The 25,823-nt window shown below is 41.5% G+C and overlaps 1 protein-coding gene and 1 non-coding gene across 6 annotated transcripts in view; one reads left to right on the top strand and one right to left on the bottom strand.

The window, feature by feature from the left end:
- Positions 1-25,823, bottom strand: part of LOC126259322 (uncharacterized) — a 138,203-nt gene that overhangs the window by 73,966 nt on the left and 38,414 nt on the right. For 4 of the 5 annotated variants that reach the window (XR_007546498.1, XM_049956005.1, XM_049956006.1 and 1 more), the window contains one exon: positions 19,846-19,980. The exons of the other annotated variant lie outside the window; for it this stretch is intronic. Coding sequence is in view for 3 of the 4 variants with exons in the window: in XM_049956005.1 (XP_049811962.1) it covers positions 19,846-19,980 (135 nt within the window). In the remaining variant the exon portion in view is untranslated. The remainder of the gene's footprint in view (positions 1-19,845; positions 19,981-25,823) is intronic. 5 annotated transcript variants of the gene reach the window in all.
- On the top strand, positions 16,614-16,688 carry Trnat-ugu (transfer RNA threonine (anticodon UGU)). Its single transcript has one exon. It is a non-coding gene; the product is annotated as a tRNA-Thr (tRNA).

Here is a 25,823-nt window from a genome sequence, read left to right as displayed (position 1 = left end):
AATACCAGCTGCAATAGGCACGCCCTGGGTAGGGGGTTCGTGGTGCACAACATTCTTTTTTGAGCCACTGTATGCAAAATACTATGTTCAAAACGTCTTTTTCTTCAGTATATGTCTTTTGTTAGGGCTGAGCCATTAATTTCTTTGCAAGAGGTTAACATAAAGGTACCATAGTACATCAGTAGTAAAATACTGCATCATAACTTTCAATACCCCCCATGAACCATGGACCTTGCCGTTGGTGGGGAGGCTTACGTGCCTCAGCGATACAGATAGCCGTACCGCAGGTGCAACCACAATGGAGGGGTATCTGTTGAGAGGCCAGACAAATGTGTGGTTCCTGAAGAGGGGCAGCAGCCTTTTCAGTAGTTGCAGGGGCAACAGTCTGGATGATTGACTGATCTGGCCTTGTAACACTAACCAAAACGGCCTTGCTGTGCTGGTACTACGAACGGCTGAAAGCAAGGGGAAACTACGGCCGTAATTTTTCCCGAGGGCATGCAGCTTTACTGTATGGTTAAATGATGATGGCGTCCTCTTGGGTAAAATATTCCGGAGGTAAAATAGTCCCCCATTCGGATCTCCGGGTGGGGACTACTCAGGAGGACGTCGTTATCAGGAGAAAGAAAACTGGCGTTCTACGAATCGGCGCGTGTAATGTCAGATCCCTTAATCGGGCAGGTAGGTTAGAAAATTTAAAAAGGGAAATGGATAGGTTAAAGTTAGATATAGTGGGAATTAGTGAAGTTCGGTGGCAGGAGGAACAAGACTTTTGGTCAGGCGAATACAAGGTTATAAATACAAAATCAAAACGGGGGAATGCAGGAGTAGGTTTAATAATGAATAAAAAAATAGGAGTGCGGGTAAGCTACTACAAACAGCATAGTGAACGCATTATTGTGGCCAAGATAGACACGAAGCCCACGCCTACCACAGTAGTACAAGTTTATATGCCAACTAGCTCTGCAGATAATGAAGTAATTGAAGAAATTTATGATGAAATAAAATAAATTATTCAGATAGTGAAGGGAGACGAAAATTTAATAGTCATGGGTGACTGGAATTCGGTAGTAGGAAAAGGAAGAGAAGGAAACATAGTAGGTGAATATGGATTGGGGGGAAGAAATGAAAGAGGAAGCCGTCGGGTAGAATTTTGCACAGATCACAACTTAATGATAGCTAACACTTGGTTCAAGAATCATGAAAGAAGGTTGTATACATGGAAGAAGCCTGGAGATACTGACAGGTTTCAGATAGATTATATAATGGTAAGACAGAGATTTAGGAACCAGGTTTTAAATTGTAAGACGTTTCCAGGGGCAGATGTGGACTCAGACCACAATCTATTGGTTATGAACTGTAGATTAAAACTGAAGAAACTGCAAAAAGGTGGGAATTTAAGGAGATGGGACCTGGATAAACTGAAAGAACCAGAGGTTGTACAGAGTTTCAAGGAGAGCATAAGGGAACAATTGACAGAAATGGGGGAAAGAAATACAGTAGAAGAAGAATGGGTAGCTTTGTGGGATGAAGTAGTGAAGGCAGCAGAGGATCAAGAAGGTAAAAAGACGAGGGCTAGTAGAAATCCTTGGGTAACAGAAGAAATATTGAACTTAACTGATCCAAGGAGAAAATATAAAAATGCAGTAAATGAAGCAGGCAAAAAGGAATACAAAGGTCTCAAAAATGAGATCGACAGGAAGTGCAAAATGGCTAAGCAGGGATGGCTAGAGGACAAATGTAAGGATGTAGAGGCTTGTCGCACCAGGGTTAAGATAGATACTGCCTACAGGAAAATTAAACAGACCTTTGGAGAGGAAGAGAACCACTTGTATGAATATCAAGAACTCAGATGGAAACCCAGTTCTAAACAAAGAAGAGAAGGCAGAAAGGTGGAAGGAGTATATAGAGGGTTTATACAAGGGCGATGTGCTTGAGGACAATATTATGGAAATGGAAGAGGATGTAGATGAAGACGAAATGGGAGATAAGTTACTGCGTGAAGAGTTTGACAGAGCACTGAAAGACCTGAGTCGAAACAAGGCCCCGGGAGTAGACAACATTCCATTAGAACTACTGACGGCCTTGGGAGAGCCAGTCATGACAAAACTCTACCATCTGGTGAGCAAGATGTATGAGACAGGCGAAATACCCTCAGACTTCAAGAAGATTATAATAATTCCAATCCCAAAGAAAGCAGGTGTTGACAGGTGTGAAAATTACCGAACTATCAGTTTAATAAGTCACAGCTGCAAAATACTAACGCGAATTCTTTACAGACGAATGGAAAAACTGGTAGAAGCGGACCTCGGGGAAGATCAGTTTGGAATCCGTAGAAATGTTTGAACACGTGAGGCAATACTAACCTTACGACTTAGAAGAAAGATTAAGAAAAGGCAAACCTACGTTTCTAGCATTTGTAGACTTAGAGAAAGCTTTTGACAATGTTAACTGGAATACTCTCTTTCAAATTCTGAAGGTGGTAGGGGTAAAATACAGGGAGCGAAAGGCTATTTACAACTTGTACAGAAACCAGATGGCAGTTATAAGAGTCGAGGCACATGAAAGGGAAGCAGTGATTGGGAACAGAGTGAGACAGGGCTGTAGCCTCTCCCCGATGTTATTCAATCTGTATATTGAGCAAGCAGTGAAGGAAACAAAAGAAAAATTCAGAGTAGGTATTAAAATCCATGGAGAAGAAATAAAAACTTTGAGGTTTGCCGATGACATTGTAATTCTGTCAGAGACAGCAAAGGACTTGGAAGAACAGTTGAACGGAATGGATAGTGTCTTGAAAGGAGGATATAAGATGAACATCAACAAAAGCAAAACGAGGATAATGGAATGTGGTCGAATGAAGTCGGGTGATGCTGAGGATATTAGATTAGGAAATGAGACACTTAAAGTAGTAAAGGAGTTTTGCTATTTGGGGAGCAAAATAACTGATGATGGTCGAAGTAGAGAGGATATAAAATGTAGACTGGCAATGGGAAGGAAAGTGTTTCTGAAGAAGAGAAATTTGTTAACATCGAGTATAGATTTAAATGTCAGGAAGTCGTTTCTGAAAGTATTTGTATGGAGTGTAGCCATGTATGGAAGTGAAACATGGGCGATAAATAGTTTGGACAAGAAGATAATACAATCTTTCAAAATGTGGTGCTACAGAAGAATGCTAAAGATTAGATTGGTAGATCACACAACTAATGAGGAGGTATTGAATAGGATTGGGGAGAAGAGAAATTTGTGGCACAACTTGACTAGTAGGAGGGATCGGTTGGTAGGACATGTTCCGAGGCATCAAGGGATCACCAATTTAGTATTGGAGGGCAGTGTGGAGGGTAAAAAATCGTAGAGGGAGACCAAGAGATGAATACACTAAGCAGATTCAGAAGGATTTAGGTTGCAGTTGTTACTGGGAGATGAAGCAGCTTGCAAAGGATAGAGTAGCATGGAGAGATGCAGCAAACCAGTCTCAGGACTGAAGACCACAACAACAACAACAACAACAACAACAACAACTTTCAATAAGCGAACTGGTGACGTTCAAACAGAAATACAGCAATAGTCATCCCTTTGACTTTTGTTGCTCTGAGGTAAAGCATCCAGTATACTTACTCTGGACTTCTGAACATTGATTATTGAATGCAAATGTCACATGACATTCAAATGGTACAGTGTAGCATGTCTGTTGTAGAGACTTCCTGAAAGTGGAAAATTACTGAAGCAGAATAATCTTTCATGAAGCAAGAAAACCCTTTTGCAAAAAAACGCTCATTCTACACACAATATAAGGGTTTTGCACTGACTCTGTTGCCTTCAGCCCTCCATTAAACCCATAGTGAACAATTTGCCTCAAATTGTTAGACCTTTTTCAACTTGCGTCTATTTTACGACTCTTGACTATGTTTTAAGCATGCAAAATACAACATGTAACAGAAGATAAATACTAGAATTGCAAATAAGAAAATGACAGTTGATAATATACCGACAGCGCCACGCTGTATTCGCCTGTTCAGACAGCTTGGGGCGTTACACAGTGGGTGTCATATGGATGGTGGCTGCTGTAGGACGAAGAAACTCTCGAGTGTGGACTGTTCTGATCTTGAAGCAGGTCCAAGCTGTTTAGTGGAACTGTTTTCAGAAATTGCTGCTATTACTAGTGTGTTAGAATGTGAAGCTAATTATCTTTGAGGCTCCACCACACAGAACTTTAGTGGACATTCAAAATACAATTTAAAAAAAATAAGGCATAGAGCGGTCACAAACTCGCAACTTAATACCTAAATAGAGACACTAACAAACACACACACACTCACAAAATTCAAGCTTTCGCAACCCACGGTTGCTTCATCAGGAAAGAGGGAAGGAGAGGGAAAGACGAAAGGATATGGGTTTTAAGGGAGAGGGTAAGGAGTCATTCCAATCCCGGGAGCAGAAAGATTTACCTTAGGGGGGAACAGGGGACAGGTATACACTCGCACACACACACACACATATCCATCCGCACATATACAGACACAAGCAGACATATGTAAAGGCACAAACTCTTTGCCTTTACACATGTCTGCTTGTGTCTGTATATGTGCAGATGGATAAGTGTGTGTGTGTGCGCGCGCGCGCGCGCGCACGAGTGTATACCTGTCCCTTTTTCCCCCCTAAGTTAAGTCTTTCCACTCCCGGGATTGGAATGACTCCTTACCCTCTCCCTTAAAACCCACATCCTTTCGTCTTTCCCTCTCCTTCCCTCTTTCCTGATGAAGCAACTGTGGGTTGCGAAAGCTTGAATTTTGTGTGTGTGTTTGTTAGTGTCTCTATCAACATACCAACGCTTTCGTTTGGTAAGTTACATCATCTTTGTTTTTAGATGTACTTTGCATACTGTATAACATAGGGAATGGGCAACAATATTGTCTCGACAACTTCCCCATTACTGCTTCCCTTTCATGTCCAAAAACTCTTGAACTATAATATGTTTGTGTGGCCATCTTCCGCAGCAGCTGTTAGCAGACCTTGAACTATAATTTGGTTTCTATAAGAGATGTGAATAACTCTTCACTCCCTGTATTTTACCCCTCGATACTGTCTCCTTCTAAATACTCTCGTCCACTACTGATACAAAGCTCCAAATGGGGTATCCACTTCCAGAAGCAGTCTTGGTATGCCTCTTGCTGAATCGAGCAAAGCTCTGTTTGGGAATTTCCGTTTGTCTCATATATCACTGCAAATCTTCATCCTTTCAATGAGGTTTTCAACTTTGGAAATAAAACTATGTCTTGAGGGGGTCAGGTCTGGAGAGAACGGAGGATGAGGCACCACAGTCATTTCATTTTTTGTGCTATAGTCACGCACCAACAGAGAGGAATATGCGGGTGCATTATCGCGATGCAACAGCCGTGAATTTTCTTGCCACATTTAAGGCCATTTCCTTCTCACATTTTCTTGCAGGCGTTGCAACACATCTCGATAGTACCATGAATTAACAGTTTGTCTGTGTGGCATAAATTCATGATGAACTAATCCTTCAAATTCAAAGAAAACTATCAGCATGGCTTTGACATTTGACCTGACCTGACGAGCTTTTTTTGGTCCACGAGAACCCTTCCAAGCCATTGTGAAAATTGAACTTTGGTCTCTGCAGCATAACCACAGACCCACGTCTCATCAGCAGTTAAGATTTTCTTAAGGAAGATCTCATTCTCATTCATGCGATCCAAAAGCTCTTCACAGATTGCAAGGTGAAGGTCTTTCTGGCCTCGACTCATGAGCCACGGGACCAACTTGGGAGCAACATGATGCATTGCATGATGCTGTGTCAGTATTTCATGAGATCATCCAACTGAAATGTTACATTCTTCTGCAACCTCTCCGACAATCAGTCTTTGAATGGCACACACAATTTCATTGACATCCCCGGCATGAGCATCATCGGTAGATGTCGTAGGGCTTCCTGAATGAGGGTCATCTTTAATTTCTCTGGGGCCACTTTTAAACCGTGTGAACCATTTACAACACCGAGTATGGCTTAAGCACTCATCATTGTAGGCTTCCCGATCCCATTTGGTGTGTCTGTGTACAGGTTGTCTAGAGTTTCAAGCAAAATTTAATGCAGACGCATTGCTCCTCTAACTCTGCCGTCTCAAAAATCACAAGCTGAGAGACTCAATGTTCTACTGAATATAGAACTGAACAATAACTAACAGACATACAACAATAAAATTTCTGGCAGTTACACATTAAACACAGGCATATGCAGGGATGACAAATGTATTTTGCCCCAGCACACCATTAGCATGAAAATATGAATGTTCCCAAAATTTTTGAACAGACCTCATACACTACTTTCTTTCATGATTCTAAAAACCAAGTGACAGGGACTAAAACAAAAGCAGAGGTTGGAGCAGAAGATGGAGCACAGAGCCCTAATCAGGCCACAGCCAGTGCCAGCCAGCATTGGTCACTGACTTACGTGGTCAGTTGAAGCAACTGCCTGTGTCATCAGGCCATTTGTGCCTGGACCAGTCTCCACGAACTACAACAGCCCAACCTGCTGTCCATTATGACAGCAACCCATTCATTGCCTGTCTCACAGATTGTTCGGCATGACACACACACACACACACACACACACACACACACACACACACACTCACTACAATAAGGTCATCAGGGGATCAGTAGCATTTAAACACAAACAAACCACCACCACCAACACAACCAACACCTTTATAATCATCAAGCAAGTGGGGCAGTTATGTGACACCAAGTCTGTGATGGATAGTGCTAAACTGATGATGTAGCTGGACCTACTGCTGTAGGGCCTCTAATTCCTGCCCATGACAACGTGGCACCCAGGCATTTCAGAACTTTGCCACTGCCTCAGGAGTACAATGCGAGGACCCAGCCAACCCCACTTCCTCTGAGGTGTCAATGCGCTCTAGGTAACGAGTCTGACACAGCTATCCATACTCACAGCTAACGCTGCCAAGCCACCCATACTGTGACTGGAGATTTTAAGCTTCCCACAATGCAGCAATAGAAGGGAGCATGGTAAGCAACCATAGGCTTTCGTACTTGGGCATGCTGTGACTGAGTATTCACCTTTCTCATCAATGTCACTTGCAATTTCAAAGTCCCATGATAGTAAGCAAACAGCAATAAAGAAATTATTATAACCTTACCGGGACCATCTCGTGCTGCACCTGCATCCATCTTCGGCAGAGTACCACCAGCCACTCCCAGCCATCCTGGCAGCTCATTATAAATGGTTTTGAACATGACAGACAACCAAAAGACAGCAGCCAGTTCCATGGTTCTACAGCAGAGATGTCTTTCCTAATGAAGTGCCAATTTTAGAGACTTCTTGGGCCTGTATGGTTGTTCCCTTGCCTTTCTCCTTCCTTTTCGTTATACTGTATACTTGTGCTGGTATTAAATAGGCAATGTCAAGAACCAAGTTTCATCTCTGGATGCTATTCAACAGCTGATAAATCAAGTATCTCATTTACAGACAGAATTGGGGCAACAAAGGGAGGAAAGGAGGGAACACTCACAGCCTAGTGCACCTATCCTTGATAGTAACACAAGCTGCATTGGTCACTCCATTTTCTGGCCAAACAGGAGAAATTGTCAGTGTTTTTTGATAATTTGGATACCATTACTAGGTTGTGTTGTGAAAGAATGATTTTTATCTGAGCCTACATAGTTTAACTGAATGGACAGTGATGTTTTATAGAACAAAAAACAACACATTTAATGATGAGGCAGGAACTTGTATAGTGTGTAGTTGGTTGGTTGGATGATTAAAGGGACCAAGCTATTAGGTCATCTGTCCTTTCTTCATCAAGTATACAGCACTACATGACTGTACAGCAGAGATGGCCTATGCGAAAAACCCAGGAGAAGAAAACCGCAAGGTCTACCAAAGGTCAAAGAAGGCTCGATAAGGGGCAAAAAAGAAGAAAGGTGGGATACAGGAACAAAAGCAGGCAAGAGGCCCTGTCTAGGAAGCAGCCGAAAGACCCTGAAAGCAGAATGCAATGAGGGGACATACATTCTCCACCCCCATCTCAGAAATTGCCTAGGAAGGAGTATCAATATGGACAGGGCAAGAAAAGCACAGACAGACATAAGCCGAACAGACCTTGCGAGAGTGCAGAAGGAAGAGTAAAAGAACAAGTAGGATGAGGTTGGGGTTGGATCACCAAGCCCAGACAGTAGCAGCCCAGTGTGGGTAGAGGAGGCAACACAAGTGTTTTGGTAATCCCTCAATGGGACAATAATGTTAAGTGACTCTCCCTTAAACTGATTGATTAACTGAGAGGGGTTATGGGACCAAAAGGCAAGATCATCAGTCCCACGATTCCGAAGTGAGTCACAGAAGAAAGAGGGTCCGCTAAAAGTGGATGGATCTAGGCAGGAGAGTCAAATTATAAAATAATGATCATCAAACACACACAGTAAATGCATAAAAGTCGAGACCAAATCTAAAAACTGGAAAAAAAGGGCGGCGGTCATGGGGTCACAGACCAAGAAGACTGTAAAAGAAGTCCCAACCACAACCAACCTGTCCCTGCTCCAAAACTAAAATAGAACCTTATATTATCTGGAAATAAAAACCACTTTCACTTTTACTCCACAAAAAGGTAATTAGCCTTAGCATGGAGACGCTTAAAAGTGAGGAGGTTAGTCTGTGAAGGGTGTCGCTTAAATCGCTGCAGCGCCCGTCGGCTATCCTGGACAGCAACTGCGACATTCTTGGTCCACCACAGTACCGGTAGATGACAAGAGGGACGTGTGGATAGGGGAACAGCAGTGCCAGCAGTATGAAGAATAGTGGCAGAGATGCCTTGCACCACCGTATCAATGCAATTCGAGAGGGAGGGGTCAAACTTCTCAGCAGATGTTTATAAAGGCCTGTGTTTAATGTGTAACTGACAGAAATTTTATTTTTGGATGTCTGTTAGTTATTGTTCAGTTCTATATTGAGTAGAACATTATGTCTCTGACATACTGCAAATCAGGTGCCAACAATAGCTTGTCAATTAGGCTACATATGTTCACAGCTTCCTGAAGCATCCAAACTACCATCTCCTCTTCCCACAAACGGAAAACCATATCCTACAACATTGGCCCAGATCAGGGATTACGTCGCCACAGGACAAACTTGGCAGCAACGTGATGCATCTGCAATAGTGAGACCCCGGCCTCCACGAGTAAACTGTTGGAAGGGCTAGTTCGAAAGGCTCCTGTCACAAGTCAAACTTGGCCAAGATGCTGTGTCAGTATTTCATCAAATCATCCAACTGAAATGTTACATTCTTCTGCAACCTCTCCAACAATCAGTCTTCGAATGGCACACACAGTTTCATTGACATCCCTGGCATGAGCATCATCGGTAGATGACGTAGGGCACCTCAATGAGGGTCATCTTTAATTTCTGTGAGGCCACTTTTCAACTGTGTGAACCATTCGCAACACCGAGTATGGCCCTGCGGAATGTCTAACGTGGGGGCCTTTCTGCCTGGCGGCAGCAGGGGAATGACAGAATCATCGAAAAGTGGTCACTGTCACAAAGGTCATCATGGGATGACCAATGTAGGGAAGCCACGAGGGCAGGGGAGGAGATTGTGAGATTGATAGCAGAGAAGGTGCCACGAGCGGCACTGAAGTGGGTACGGGTACAATCATTGAGGGGAGACAAATTGAGGTCCGTGATAAGTTGGTGAATTAGGATACCCCTACCTGTTGAAGTGACACTCCCCACAGTGGACAGTGGGCACTGAAGTCCCCGAGGAGGAGAAATGGGGGCAGGAGTTGCTGGATTAAGGTACACAGTGCAACGTAAGGAAGTGACCTACCTGGAGGGAGGTAGACATTGCAAATGGTGATTGCCAGAGTCGTTTGCACACAAACCACTATTGCCTCCAGGTTGGTATGTAGGAGGATCCATTCACCAATGAAATCAGAGCGAACCAAAGTGCAGACACCACCAGATGCTGCCTCGGGGCTGGCACGGGTCTGACAGAATGCCCAGTAACAGGAAAACGTTGGGAGAGTGGTCATCATGGAAATGTGTTTCATGAAGAACAAGACAGACTGCAGAGTAGGGGGAGACAAGATATTGCATTTCTGGTACGTGAAGATAGTATCTGTTGCAGCTCCACTGGGTGATCATGTGGTGAGAGTCCACGTTAGACATAAAGAAGCCGAGAGGTGGTCAGATCACTCTGTCAGTAGTCAAACTCCACAGTGGTGTACTGAAACCAGTACCCGCAATTCTGATGACAATGCCGAACCATATGCCAGACTCCCATAGGATGTGGACATGATTATTTAATATCACTGATTAATAACTTTTGTTAGCATCAATAAGTGAATATCTCTGTCAGTTTTTCTTGATTTGTTTTACTTTTCTTTTGTTATCTGTTCTCGATGTCTGTATGGGCATATGCAGTCCATGTAAGTCAATTAGTTCTTCAATAGTAACTCAAAGGAAAACTACTGTATTCTGGTTTTATTCATTTTAACCACAATAACACATTTTAACAGCTCATCTCTTGGAAGAAGCGGCCTGTAAGCAGAATTGGCTGACTTGGTCGCAATCTGTTTAGCTGCCTCTATGGTCATCTCATTGAGGTAATTAGTTATATTTGTCACATGGAACCTGATCTGCTGATGAATCCTGTGTGTGTTGGTGAGCCTTTGCCTGATGATTCGACATTAGATAGTTTGTGTGTGTCCTAGTCAGATTGTGCAACACCCTGACAGTCTGTCAGTTTGACCACAATGAGGGAGAAGGTAGCATATCCAGAGAGAGATGGACAAAGGAGGACGTGGAAAGATTGTTAGAGTAGTACATATGGTTGTTTGATCCTCCTGGACCATTTGCTGTTTTGTCACTAACTCAACACTATATTCCCACAGGCAACAAACTGACTGTATACAAAGAACCGTATAGAGGCCCACAGAAAATACAGCCTGTCACGGAGGGATTTATAAAACAGCAAGTTGAAGAGGGAATTTCTAGTAACAGCACTTGGTTTGCACCCATTGTTATTGTCCAAAAGAAATTACCATATGGCAGGACAGCATAAAGGTTTTGTTGCAACAACTATTATTTAAACCAGAAGACAATCTCAAATCCCTACCCCACACAAAGTATTCCAGAAGTGCTACACAATCTGGGCTAATGTCACAATTTCACAACTATGGGCCTTAGAAGTCGGTATTATCAGTTATAGGTGACACCTGAAGATTTTTTTTATATATATATATAAAAAAAAAAAAAAAAAAAACAGCAATCTCAACCTCCTTTGTTAATTACCAACGAGTCACATGCCCTTTGGCATTACACTCATATTTAGGCTTTGCCAATTTTTTTTTCGAAAATTTGCTACAACTGCGGCACCCCTCAACGTAATTATTGGGGAAAAAAAGAAAGAAGGAGCAAAATTTCAATGGTCTTTTGTTTGTGAATTGCCATTTGTAAAACTAAAACATTTGCTGATCTCTAGTCCGTTACTCACTTTTCCTGATTATCAGTAACAATTCATATTTTTGTGTGGTGTTAGCAATTTTGCGTTACGTTATATTTGAAGGCAAGAGAGAGAGAGACAATAGCATACCGTAGTGTATGCACCGAGGCATCTTAGTAAAGCAGGAAAGAATTATTCTACCATGGAGAAATAAATGAGAGTTCTAATTTCTAGAATAACTTATTTCCCTTGTTATCTGTGTGGATGGTGCTTCAAGTCACTTTTTATGTTGTAGGAACATACAACTCTAAAGTCTACAAGAGCACAGGATTATCCCTATATCAGATTGTTTTTCGTCAGAAGATACCTTCTCCTTTTGAGTGTTGAAAGTGCACCCCTCCCCTCCCCATGCTTGACAAAAAGCAGTGTGGAATGGCATGAAATTAAAAATCTGCACCAGTCATTGCCAAAAACCCCTCTCTGCAGGGAAGGTTCTTGCAACAATCTTTTTACTTTACAGAGTTCTTCTCATTGATTTTCTCCACAAACATTGTACTGTGAGCAATGCATACTACCGCCAACTTCTGGACCAAGCAAAACATGCCTATCATCACAAAAGGCGTGCCTTTCCAATTCAGGATGTGATCATACTTTATGTATTCAACTGAACACAGCTGAACACAGCTGCCCAAACTCAACAAAAAATTCAGGAATTGTTCTGGACCACACTAGAACATCCTCCATGCAGTTCGGACTTACCACCCTATAATTTTTATTTGTCTGAATCACTGAAGGAAGCTATAGGACACAGATTTGAGACAATGATGGCACTAACAAAGCATTTGTGTGCAACTAGCTGCTGTCAAAGTCATGTTTATTTTATGAAAACAGAATCAAGTAACTGCTGATCCACTGGCAAAATGTGTTTTCCTTTCAAGAGACTACATAGAGGAATAAGTTCATGTGTATGAATTTTTCTGAAGCTTGAATAAAATTATAGCTTTAGGGGTTAGGGGAACAGACTTTTTGCTAAGCCAGTAAGATGAAGTGTAAAATTACCCAGAAAATCCCACACAGGAATTACAGTGCAGTTGAACTAGATCCATCACTACCTGCCCTACACAAAAGGTACACACTGCCTCAGGTCGTTCGAGTTTCACCTCATTCTGGTTCCAGAAATTGGCGATAATGTCCTGAAGAGATAATCATGGACAAAACAGAGTTCATCCAAAGTGTAGTTCTTCACTGGTTATACTCCATGGCAAACCAGATGGTTATTATTTTTACTTGTTATGAGCAAGGACGTTAAGTTGCACACAGCACACTGGATACAGTGTCAAGGGTTACTAGTCGACGACTCCTGATGGGATATTTCCGGACCAACTTTTTGATTACCCACCATCACCACAAGGACCACCAATCTACCGTAAATATCACGGACACATTAATTTATCTAGTTTTAGGAGACCTGACTTACCACTTTAAACTTGACCGTGATCACCTCCCTACATCAGAAGTTAGCCATGCAAAATGGCCAAATATCCATGTACCATGTTTTAGGCCCCATAAAAAGTTATCATACAGAATATAAACACAATCATTTAACTCCTAAGGAGAGGATCCGCAAGCTCAGCTGCCTGGATGATTTTGCTTACTATTGCTTCAAGCAGGAAGTTCCCTAAATTCCATTCCTGCCATCCTTCAAATCTATGGGTTCAAACTAGTAGTAGTGACACCAAGGAGAAAGTCTGGCCAAGAGCAGAATTAACTGTGAATGAGCTTTCTGTCTGTGAGCCAAGAGCAGCATGGTTGAAAGAAGTGTAAATTGTGATTGACTGACTGATTTGGGGGAGGGGACCACACAGCGAGATCATCAGTTCCATTTGATTATGGAAGCACGGGGAAGGAAGTCTGACGTGCCCTTTCAAAGGAACCATCCTGGCATTTGCCCGAAGCGATTTAGGGAAAGTACAAAAAAACTAAATCAGGATGGCCAAATGTGGGTTTGAACCGTCATCCTCCCAAATGTAAGTCCAATGTGCTAACCACTGTGCCACCTATCTCAGTTTTAAATTGTGAAAAAAGACTAGGTGACACAGTGAGTGGAGTTAAAAATGTAAAGAGTAAATACTTGCAAATAAATTAGTGCCTATGTTATGGCAAAGTTTTCAAAGGAAATCTGAGAATGGATTTTTTCTTAGGAGGGAGGAATTATAGGAACTAAAATTAAACCAGGACTTGGAGCAGAAGATGGAGCCCAGAGCGCTAACCAGGTCACAGCCACCGTCAGCCAACTGTGGGCACTGAATCGTGTTGTTAGTGGAAACAACAGCCTATGCTGTCAGAACATGTGTGTCAATGCCAGTGCTTCTTCAGGAAGAAATTCAGCTGAATCTGCTGCCAGTTACGACAGCTGCCCAGTCATTGCCTCTGTTACAGGTTGTTTGGAATGGAATACATACTCAGCCTGCAAAGTCAGCAGGGAGCAGCAGCATTTATACTTAACTGAACGCAGTTCATAGTAATAGACGGCAAATCATGGAGTAAAACTGAAGTGATATCAGGTGTTCCCCAGGGAAGCGTCCTAGGACCTCTGCTGTTCCTGATCTATATAAATGACCTGGGTGACAATCTGAGCAGTTCTCTTAGGTTGTTCGCAGATGATGCTGTAATTTACCGTCTAGTAAGGTCATCCGAAGACCAGTATCAGTTGCAAAGCGATTTAGAAAAGATTGCTGTATGGTGTGGCAGGTGTCAGTTGACGCTAAATAACGAAAAGTGTGAGGTGATCCACATGAGTTCCAAAAGAAATCTGTTGGAATTCGATTACTCGATAAACAGTACAATTCTCAAGGCTGTCAATTCAACTAAGTACCTGGATGTAAAAATTACGAACAACTTCAGTTGGAAAGCCCACATAGATAATATTGTGGGGAAGGCGAGCCAATGGTTGTGTTTCATTGGCAGGACACTTAGAAGATGCAACAAGTCCACTAAAGAGACAGCTTACACTACACTCGTTCGTCCTCTGTTAGAATATTGCTGCGCGGTTTGGGATCCTTACCAGGTGGGATTGACGGAGGACATCGAAAGAGTGCAAAAAAAGGGCAGTTCGTTTTGTATTATCACATAATAGGGGAGAGAGTGTGGCAGATATGATACGCGAGTTGGGATGGAAGTAATTAAAGCAAAGACTTTTTCGTCGCGGCGAGATCTATTTACGAAATTTCAGTCACCAACTTTCTCTTCCGAATGCGAAAATATTTTGTTGAGCCCAACCTAAATAGGTAGGAATGATCATCAAAATAAAATTAGAGAAATCAGAGCTCGAACAGAAAGGTTTAGGTGTTCGTTTTTCCCGCGCGCTGTTCGGGAGTGGAATGGTAGAGAGATAGTATGATTGTGGTTCGATGACCCTCTGCCAAGCACTTAAATGTGAATTGCAGAGTAATCATGTAGATGTAGAACTAACTAGTCATCAAACATCTGGGCCGTTATGTGATGTCTAGTCTGTGACAGACAGCACCATGCCAATGAAATAACTTTACACCATCGTCTGTGCCTCGAATCTCTGCCTGTTACCTGAGCACCTCAACACCAGGGCAACTCCGCACTTTGCAGCCATCCCAGGAGAACAATTAGAGGACTCAGCCATTCCTGCCTTCGCCAAGGTGTCAAAGAGGACTTCTGTGCACTGGACACTGCAGCATGAGCCAGCTGAATGAACATGTAATAACCACTGCCCGACTGCCTATGATGTGATCGGGGAATATTAGCTTCTCGCATCACAACAGCAGTGCAGAGATGGAGGAGGTGGAGGGGGGCGGGGGGACAGGGCACACGGTCAACAACCAGAGGCCGTTGTACCTGGGCACACTGTGAGAGAGTATTCACCTCACTTGTCATCGCCACTTGCAGTTTCCATGTCCCATAACTGTAAAACAACATGAATAGGGAATGGGGGAGAAGGGGGGGGGGAGAGGGGGGGAGAGGGGGGGAGAAGGGGGGAGAAGGGGGGAGAGGGGGGGGGGAGAGAGAGAGAGAGAGAGAGAGAGAGAGAGAGAGAGAGAGAGAGAGACAACAGCAAAAGTGAGCTAGAAAGATGTTATGAACAAGTTCCTTCCAATAAAGTGAGAAAAACAGCTGTAAAAGGTTTTATGGGTTCTTTTTCACCACAATAAAGCCCCAGCGCATCAGGTGGAGGAGTTTCTCTGTGAAAACAACTGAAGTGGTTACTCATGCTTCCTACTCACATATCCTGGCGCCTAGCAATTTTGACTTTTTCCAACAATGAAACAAACACACTGTGGCCACACATTCTCCAGCTGTTCCATTACTGCATCAGTGATTTTCCAGTGTGACACCACCCCTAATGTACCATTTGCAGCAATCATGGAATCATGACTTCAACATTGTGAAATGTGTGTACAGCTGCTGACAAATCTATATTACTAAATAAATAAGCCATTTCATGGAGGATAGTCCCAATTGCAGGATGCCTATTTAATGGCTTCCAAGGGCAACAAAAATTTGATTTTCAGTATTTCATACAATTACTGAACACATTTAAAAATTTAAAATGCTGTCATAATCCACTCGTTAAGAGAGATGATCTTATGTCAAAGGTTTAACACAATAAGACACGTATACCAGTTAGAACTTGCATATATGTTTCTTGAGGCAGCACAATTCATGGTGTGCAAATTATCTAGACTTCACTCATCAAGCATTTTAGAATTAGTGGGTTTAGTGACTTCCAACAAACTTGTAATCATTTCCAACCTTTATGAAACTTTTTCTTTCTTAAAGGTATATATGATGGTAGTATCTGTTCCCGAAAGAACAGTTACAGTCTAGTAAAGCTGCATGGTCATCCACGGTAACTGTTCTTTCGGGAACAGATACTACCATCATATATAGTTAAAATATGGCTTCCCGGCCATTGACCTTCTTGTGCGAACGCACACGCTACGCCCGAACTCGTACGGGACTTGGTAGATTAATCTGCCACGAGTAATGAGTATGATGGGAAAACATCTATTAGGCGCACTACGATTGTAGTGGTGTGGACATGTTGGGAATGTGGATCTCACGGGGAGCGTGCAAGGGATAAGTCCCTGCAGACACACTATCCTCTGTGCCCGCGGTGGCTCAGATGGATAGAGCGTCTGCCATGTAAGCAGGAGATCCCGGGTTCGAGTCCCGGTTGGGGCACACATTTTCAACATGTCCCCAATGAAGTACATCAACGCCTGTTTGCAGCTAGGGTGTCCATTTAATTATCACTTTCTTAAAGGCTTATAACTTCAAATATTAAACACATTAACTCATTTGTGAAGTAATCAGACATTTGTAGCTGTTTTATTCATGCAAGTTCAACTCTTTAAAGAATCGGGTGTTTACTGGTTATGTTGAGAAACGACAAAAAATTCCTAATTTTTTTTTCAGTGTACCTTGCGAAAAAGTGAATCTGGGACCTTAGAATTTGCACAGACTTCCTACCTTCTCAATTCACATCAGACCCATTTCTTGGGATTATCAACTATATACCAGCTCCTGTTCCTTATACATCTCTCTGACATACTTTCCCACTCTTATCTTCCTTCTTGCTCCGCATGACTCTTATTTCATTCCCAGATTTGCCCATTTTCCTCTCATCTGGTGTATTACTATTCTGCTACTTCAGAACAATCCACGAATCATGTTCATGTTCAGAAAGTAAGTTTACTATATTTTTATATTTTTTAGAAAAAAGTGTATTTAAAATAATTACAGGATATTGTTGATACATTTGTTGACCATTTTTTCCGCATGGTCATCATCCCGTTCAATACATGTGGTGAGTTGTGGCACAATCTTCTTTATGCTCTCCTCCAAGAACTTTTCTGCCAGCTCCTTCCCCCACTTCAGAACTTATTTCTGTATCTGCTCATTGGTTGAAAATTTAATTCCACTCATGTGCCTTCAGGGATGTGAAAAGGTGATAACCTGAAGGCACTAAGCTGGGGGAATGCAGGAGATGGTTCAAAACATCCCAAGCAAATTAGTCCAAGAGTGCCTCGGTGGGTAAGGGCTGTGTGAGAATGGGCACTGTCGTGCAAAATTGTGATTTGAATTTTTTGACAAACGGGGAAGTTGTGTGCTGCCACTGTAACGACTTTCTTCTTGTGTCAGGCCTGCAATGAGCCACACATGTTTCATGTCCAGTCACAATACAGCTCGTAAAATACTCACCTTCCATTTCAAGTCAATCAAGAAACTTGCATGCACTGCTGAATTGATTTTTCTTGTGCTGCTGTCAGCACAATGCAATGAAAACTGTAGCAACTTCAAAAGTATGCCAGACATTAATTTCTAATGCAAAATTGTATATTGGGCACCTGCAACAACTATCCAATCTGAAACTTACTGCTCCTCCTTTGGTGCAGTGTCTATTGCTCCATTTCCCTTTCTCATTCGCTGCCAATATTTTTCCCTTTACACTCATCTCTTTTTATCATGTCCCTTCCATTATGCACATCTCTCCACCACACACACTGTGGCAACTCCTGTACCGAACTACTACTTCCTCCATCAATTCTTCACACTTCCTCTGCATTTACCATTTAACTTCTGTCACTATTTATTTTAGCTTCCTCTACACAAACATCCTCAATAGCAATTGTCTTGTTACACTCAACCAAAGCCCAGCTGGATCCAAGCCAACAACCTCCTTTTTGACAACCATACAGTCTCACAACAAATTCTCCTTTCAACATATCACGCATGAATATGCTGTGACACTGCCATCGACACCTTAATGGCACTTTCCGATGCCAATACGATCATGAATCATCTTGACACACCCTTTCTATGCTATATAGAAATCTACACCCCTCAATTATTTCAAATTCATTGATGTCATCTTCATGATGTTCCAAGACAAGGATACTCTATCCTCATCCCTTCAGAATCTAAATGCCTACTCACCTCATTCTATTTACCAACTGTAAGTCCATCTTTATAAGAGGAGTGCAGGACCACAGCTGTTCAGTGTCAAATGTCGAATCAAAACACGTTCATCCAGCTAAATTTCCAATTATTTTATTTGAGCAACCAATTTCTGTGCTACATTACACATTCTTCGGGCCTCCTGATTGACATGTAGAAGGAATCTCACCTCTTGTCCGGTCAAATTAGGGGTCAGCATTCAGTGACAGGTATCCATAGATTTTTGACACAAGAGAACCTTGTGTCACCAAGTGATGATTTAACAGTGACAGGTATCCATAGATTTTTGACACAACAGAACCTTGTGTCACCAAGTGATGACTGAAGGGATCCCTGCGTCAAAAATACTCTGATACTATTCACTGAATGCTGGACCCTATTTTGACTGGACCAGAGGTGGGATTTTTCCTACACATTGGTGGTCGGAGGGGAGCTGAAGATGACATAATGTAGCACTGAAATTGGTTGCTTAACTGGAAATTTAGATGGTTGAAGGCATTTTGATTTGACATTTTTTTATTTTCATTCTATTTAGGTGACCCCTCCTCATCTCGGCAAGAACACATTCTTGCATATCTATCACCTTCCTGGGGGCTTCACAAAGACCACTGCTCACAACAACCTCATCACTTACCAACAATATCTCAGTTTTAATAGCTGCCACCATTCCAATCCAAAAAGTTCCTTCCTATAACCTAACCATCAGTGGGTGCCGCACTGCAATTCTGCAACCACTATGCCAAACGTTTCAAATAGGCCTAAGCAGGTCTGATCTCGGACCTTATTCAGAACATATTTCCTGAGTCTTCTCTTTAAACGAAACCAACTGAACACTTCCAAACTACACACACCTGCTGACAAATCACACAATCAGAGCTCTTTGAAGCTCAATGACTCCTGGGAGTAACATCTTCTGTCAGTGCTTCAATTCTTCTTATGCCCTAAAAGGAAACACATGCTCATCACTTTTATCCACCTTCCAAAGTGGTATTTAAATATCCACCAACCTGTGCCCATGTGCGACAAGAATGGAGACAGCAGCGACAATTACTGAGTAATAATAAGGAGAAAAAGAGGCTGCACACACATTGAGAATGAAAGAGGGGCTTATAAATACAGCCTTTTGAAGGCTATGTGGAAGGGAAAAGGAGGTGAGGGAGAAAGAGATCTCACATTCTGGATGATGTGGCAGATGGCAGCACAGACAACAGCATTAAGCAGGAGGTGGTGGTCCAGCAGAAATGGAGAGGCAAAGGAACTGCTAACAATGCAGAAAAATAACAATACTGTTGTTGATGACTACGACATATCCTCATTTCTACAACTACTTTCAATCCTTGCATTTGCATTGGCTTATTAAAAAAATATATTCAGATATCACCTTTTTACAGATCTCTTTGTGAGTGGCACACATCTCCACGACATCAGACATGCATTTCTCTAAATCAACAGCACAAGACGTGGAGGTAATTTCTTGTAGGTCATCTTGCTTATTTATTTTAAATTCTGCATCTATCTGCAAACAAATCACAACAACCAAAGACACCTATAAATTATCTGATTTATTTCAGAACGGTACATATTGATGTACTAATTTGGTCAAAAATTGAGATGATTGTGACCACCTCTACTCGAATAGGCTTTATTGTGCGAAATAGAAGTTTCTTTAAAAGTAACATCAAAATTCATATTATGTACACGTCTCAAATTTGTAAGTACTTGCAAATCAAGGTATCAGATCTTAGATGGTACTTGTTTTCTGGTCCAATGCTTAATTTTGTAACTAATGTTTCATCCCCTACTGCAGAAGAGATCGTAAAAGACAATGGCTAGTACAGGTAGTACTTTCTCCTTCATGAACAACTGTAAAAAGAAAATTAGTGTACACTGCACTTCCTAAGCCAAACAGTCCTAAAAAGCTGTTTAAATGCAACCATCTGATCACTGGCAAAGATCGCAGAGTCAAGCCAACATGAGAGAGGGTGTTCAGTAACGAAACACATTATTTTTTCCGTGAGCAATTTTGGTTGGAAAAAATGCAGAATTTGTGGGACATTATGGAATATTCCCGCTTAAGCCCTTATAGTTTTATGAAGTTCCGATATGTGGTGGCACCATACAAAGCCTTCACAATAGTATCTGTAATGGTAGTGTGCTGGCACTGAGTTTCTTTTGGCAGAAAATCAGAGCATCGCAGATATTCACAGTAACTTCCTGCAGAATATTATGGAGACCTGACAATGAAAAAATCAAGGTGAAACATTGGGTGATGCCTTTGTCATCATCGCAACAAGATCGTGCAAACCTGTCTGATAGCCCATGTGCTGGCCAGCAGCACACAGCTGTAATTCCTGTAATGTTGGAATGGAACCTTCTGACTTCCATCTGTTTGGCCCAATGAAGGAAGCACTCTACAGGAAGCAGTGCATGGATGATGGGGAGATTACTGATGTAGCAAGACATTGGCTCCGACATCAGCCAGTAGAATGGTACCATGTGGGCAAATAGGCCGTCCCACTAAGATGGCGTAAGGCAGGCAGATTGAATGGAGATTATGTTGAAAAATAGGGTTTTGTAACCAAAACAGTGGGGAATAATATGGTGTATTGGCAACCTAAATAAAATCAAACTGGTTTCAGAAAAAGAATGGGTTACATTACTTATTGAATGCTCCTCATATGTTCTAGAGCTTGTACTGCAGGATAGTCACTTTATTTAGCAGTAAGGCCTACAACTTAGCTAATTTAAGTTCCCCTCTCTTTCTGTTAAGTTGTCTGTACTTGATTTTCTATTGTGCCTCTTTACTTTCTAGTATATTCACGATTTTGATGAAACCCGCTGAGTGAGCCCATCTGCCCAGTCAACATATGAATTCATTTTCAAATAACTTCTGGGAATTCAGCCAGGTAACACTTTCAGCGACCGCCGATATTTCGGCGGGAGAACACCCCGCCATTTTCAAGGCAAACTGCAACGGACAGGCGGCGTACATGCAAATTTAATACCTCGGTTCTCGGACAGAAGCAGGAAAGATAAAACACACACACACACACACACACACACACACACACACACACACACACACACACACACACACACAGAACACTAGTGCCACCAAAGATGACCAAAGTCAGAGCTATCGATAGTGAGACTATGAATTCGCAGGTGAGGCAGCATTGACTCTGTTCCTCTGTTTTTTGACAAGGGAGAGAGCTCTCTCCCTTGTCAAAAAACAGAGGAACAGAGTCAATGCTGCCTCACCTGCGAATTCATAGTCTCACTATCGATAGCTCTGACTTTGGTCATCTTTGGTGGCACTAGTGTTCAGTGTGTGTGTGTGTGTGTGTGTGTGTGTTTTATCTTTCCTGCTTCTGTCCGAGAACCGAGGTATTAAATTTGCATGTACGCCGCCTGTCCGTTGCAGTTTGCCTTGAAAATGGCGGGGTGTTCTCCCGCCGAAATATCGGCGGTCACTGAAAGTGTTACCTGGCTGAATTCCCGGAAGTTATTTGAAAGTTGTATACGCCAGGAGAAACTCAGGTCTCACATATGAATTCATGTTCTTTAAGTGCATGCACATTAGTGTACTTTTTATATCTTTTCGCAAATTAAGAAAAAAACACAAGTAATTGTTATGCTAACAGCAGCATTGACAATCAAGGAACATTAGCTGCAATTACTGATTAAAAATAAACAATACACACGAAACACTGTTTTCTACCAGGGAATAAAATTTTACAATAAACTGCCCAAGGAAATTAAAGAGAAAGCTAAAACATAGATATTGAGTAATTCCTTTTAAGCACAAATCTTAAATAATACATACTAAATAGTCAAGGATTATTCGGGAAACGTTTAGCAGTGATCCACAAAAATTAAAGAATTATTAATTAATACCTCTGACATTCTACAGTTTATAGTAGAAATATAGTGCATTATACTGCAAATTCTTATTCCTATTATTTTTTAATTTGTATAAACACACATCTGATCCATCACAGATATCAAGATAAACTGTAGTGTGGTACATGTTTGAGAAGTTAATGCTGCAGACACACACAGCTCTCAATTGGTGGATATGACTGTTTCACCATATGGAATCTATGCAAATCCAAATAGTCCAATGTTGTCAATACCTAGAAAATACTGTTCCAACTGCAAATCCAGACAAGTCCAAAATCATAGCATGCTCACAATAACAGTATTGATACAGTGTGTTCGTACATGCATCATATACAACCATCATGTGACTGCCTTTTAGGTCATACAAATGAACATTCAAAGATGTTTACAGCGGAACTCTACGGACAAGAAGATGATTGGAAGGGAATTCACTTTCCCTTGGATCATCTGACCCTAATGCTGCTAAGCACACCTGGAATGCACTTGCGCAAAGTTTGGTCATCTGAAACTCAGCTCTGATCAATCTGTACAAGTTATAGCTGGTATTTGAATGAACGTAGAACAACATGGCTGCCATTTGAGATATGTCACTATCCACATCAGGCCAAAAGTGGCTTCAAAGTACATCAGGGTGTCTACGTGGACAAGGAAACAAAATTCCCGGATTTCCCGGTTAAAAATACACTTTCTCCCGGGCGAAAATACACTATTCCTTGGCACTGTAAAACTCATCAATCCTTTGAATGTTTATGGTTTTATATACCGACACAGAATTTCCCGCCACTTTAAAAAACGAAACTCAGGGGGAAAGAAAAACACGTTTTGAAACACCTTTGATGTGCAGCAGGATGTACGCTGCATATTTTCGTATTACGAAGGTATAAATTCCAATTCCACCAAATACCGCTTGTTACTTTCCGAAGCATTGAAATCGAGATTGCGATGCGGTTTTGTAAGCCACTCATGACTCATGTCACGTGATCTCGCAGGTGATAACAGCATAGGACACGTGATGTATTCAGCCAATAGCAAGATCACTCTTAAGTAGCGCAAAAACACAAATAAGAAAAGTTAATGGTGTAAATTAATATACATAGCATTCACATATAATATTGGTCTCCGAGGTTAATAAGCTGGAAGAGAAGCTAAGCTTCCACATATAATGTTGATCTTTTCTGCGCGTGATACACTTTAAGATACATCATACAAATGTGCCAGTAAAATTTTTAATAATGACGTAAATGTGTGATCTTCTGAGCTCGAAATTCTTCTAAATGGCCGCCCTCAAAGAGTTGATTTTTAAAAGAGTCAAACACTTTCTTATTTACGAAATTCATCTTACATTCTCGCAAATAGTTCATCTCGCGTAAAGGGAAATTTGCTTTTAATGTATGTAACGCTTTTCAAACCACTGTTCGCAATATTTTCCCGCTACCTGTTAGAAATAGGTTCATTCCAGCAGTTGCAAGAGAGCGTCAGATAACAGTCGTCATCGCGCGATGACGCAAGAAGGCCATATGTTCGTATGTGTAAAACATTAAAAGATCTTACATTAGGTCATAAAAGAAACAAGACATCAAAGAATACTTCAAGAGCATCGGAATTTCGTGAACCATACCAAAATGCATAATTCGGCTTAAAGTGCACATTTGTATGTCCAGATTCGGATGTAAATTTTCTTGGAGTACCAGTATTGTATAATCTCATGCTTGGTTCTTTATTATGGCATAATGTCATACGTGCACTTGAAATCAGCGAACAGTTGAAACCAGCCAACAGTGTGAAATTAAACAGTTCGTTTTAAATAAACTGACTGCCTCAGCAGAAAAGATTAATAAAAGCTAAATCCCTTCAGCAAACCAACAAAGATAACTTCATTGTTCTGCAAGGCGATTAATGCTTGACTGTCAGAAAGGTGAAAATAAAATCTGAAACTAATGACATATTTTAGCCATCCGTAATTATGCGAACGTATTTTAATTCATTTGATATCTCCCAGTCACAAAAATCCGTTTTACCATTTAACGTGAGAGCAATAAACGAAGAGGAAACAACAAAATCACAGGTCACGTGGAGACGACCCACCTCCCCACCACAACTCAGAGTGCTCTGTGCATCTGGGCCCGGATTTACTATATTTCCGAACTGGGGCAATATTAGGTAGTGGCGCCAAGCCACACTTCTGTAACACGAAGCGGGAGAAGGTACTACTCATACGCGACTCAACTATGCATGCCCAAGAGCCCGCCCGCAACTGCTCAAAGGAATCCAATTTAAATAGTTGTCACGTCACGCTCATCGGAGGCAATTTGTTGTCATGAAGCACTGCATAGTCTTCCAAAAGTCTTTGACACATTTTGCTGTTGGCAGACGCTTGTATGAGCACTGTGTTTTGTTGTTGTATACCACGCATTTCCTTTGCAACTTAAGTTGATTTTACGTGGTTTTTTTTTTTTTCCCCCTCTCATTCATGTTTCGTTGCAGCAGTGTTATTCTGCAGTAGCGGGGTACAGTTATGTCATATCCTTTGTTAGAGTATTGGTTGTTACCACTCAAAATCACAAAAATTTAACTGAAAATTAAAACAATGACAAATTCCCGGAATTGTAAACAATTCCCAGGTTTTTCCCGGTTTTCTCCCGGATGAAAAAATTCCCGGGTTTTTCCCGGATCTCCCGGTTGTCCCGGGTCGTATACACACTGTACATGTTCTAATTCAGTGGTTCTTGAGTGTAAGCACAGAAGCACACAATTTAATCATGTCAGCAATAGTTGGTTGGTTGGTTGGTTGGGTGTTCCATTGACCAATCGCACGGCACGGTAGCCGTTATGATGTGCAACGCGTCAAGTGTACAAGAAATGCACATATGAAACAAAATATTTTATAAAATACGAGTTAAAGGATTAATATTTCTATTATTTACCCCATTCCCTTAAATGGCACAAAATGCATATACTATATTTATAGATTTATTTATTCCTATTCAAGAATTTATCTATAGTATAGAAGGAGTTGTCAAGGAGATATTATTTCAATTTATTTTTGAAGCTATAACTGCTGTCTGTAAGACACCTTATTTCATATGGAAATTTGTCGAAAGTTTTTATAGCAGCATATTTTACCCCTTTCTGTGCCAAAGATAGGTCAAGCAAAGGATAGTGTAAGTCTCTCCTTTTACTGGTATTATAATCATGAATATCACTGTTGTTTTTAAACTGGCCCATGTCGTTGAGAACAAATTTCGTTAGTTCCCAATGTTTTAAAAAGATGTCTACAAGACGTACAACTATGAACCCCACACATTATTCTAACCACTTTCTTTTGAGCAGTGAATACTTTTTGTCTAAATGTTGAGTTACCCCAAAATATTATTCCGTATGACATCAGAGAGTGAAAGTATGCAAAGTATGTTAGCTTACTAATTTCTATATCCTCAAAATTGGCAATTATTCTGA

The sequence above is a fragment of the Schistocerca nitens genome, chromosome 5 (assembly GCF_023898315.1).
Source record: "Schistocerca nitens isolate TAMUIC-IGC-003100 chromosome 5, iqSchNite1.1, whole genome shotgun sequence".
NCBI classification, from domain to species: domain Eukaryota; kingdom Metazoa; phylum Arthropoda; class Insecta; order Orthoptera; family Acrididae; genus Schistocerca; species Schistocerca nitens.
This window is presented reverse-complemented; position numbering and strand designations above follow the sequence as displayed.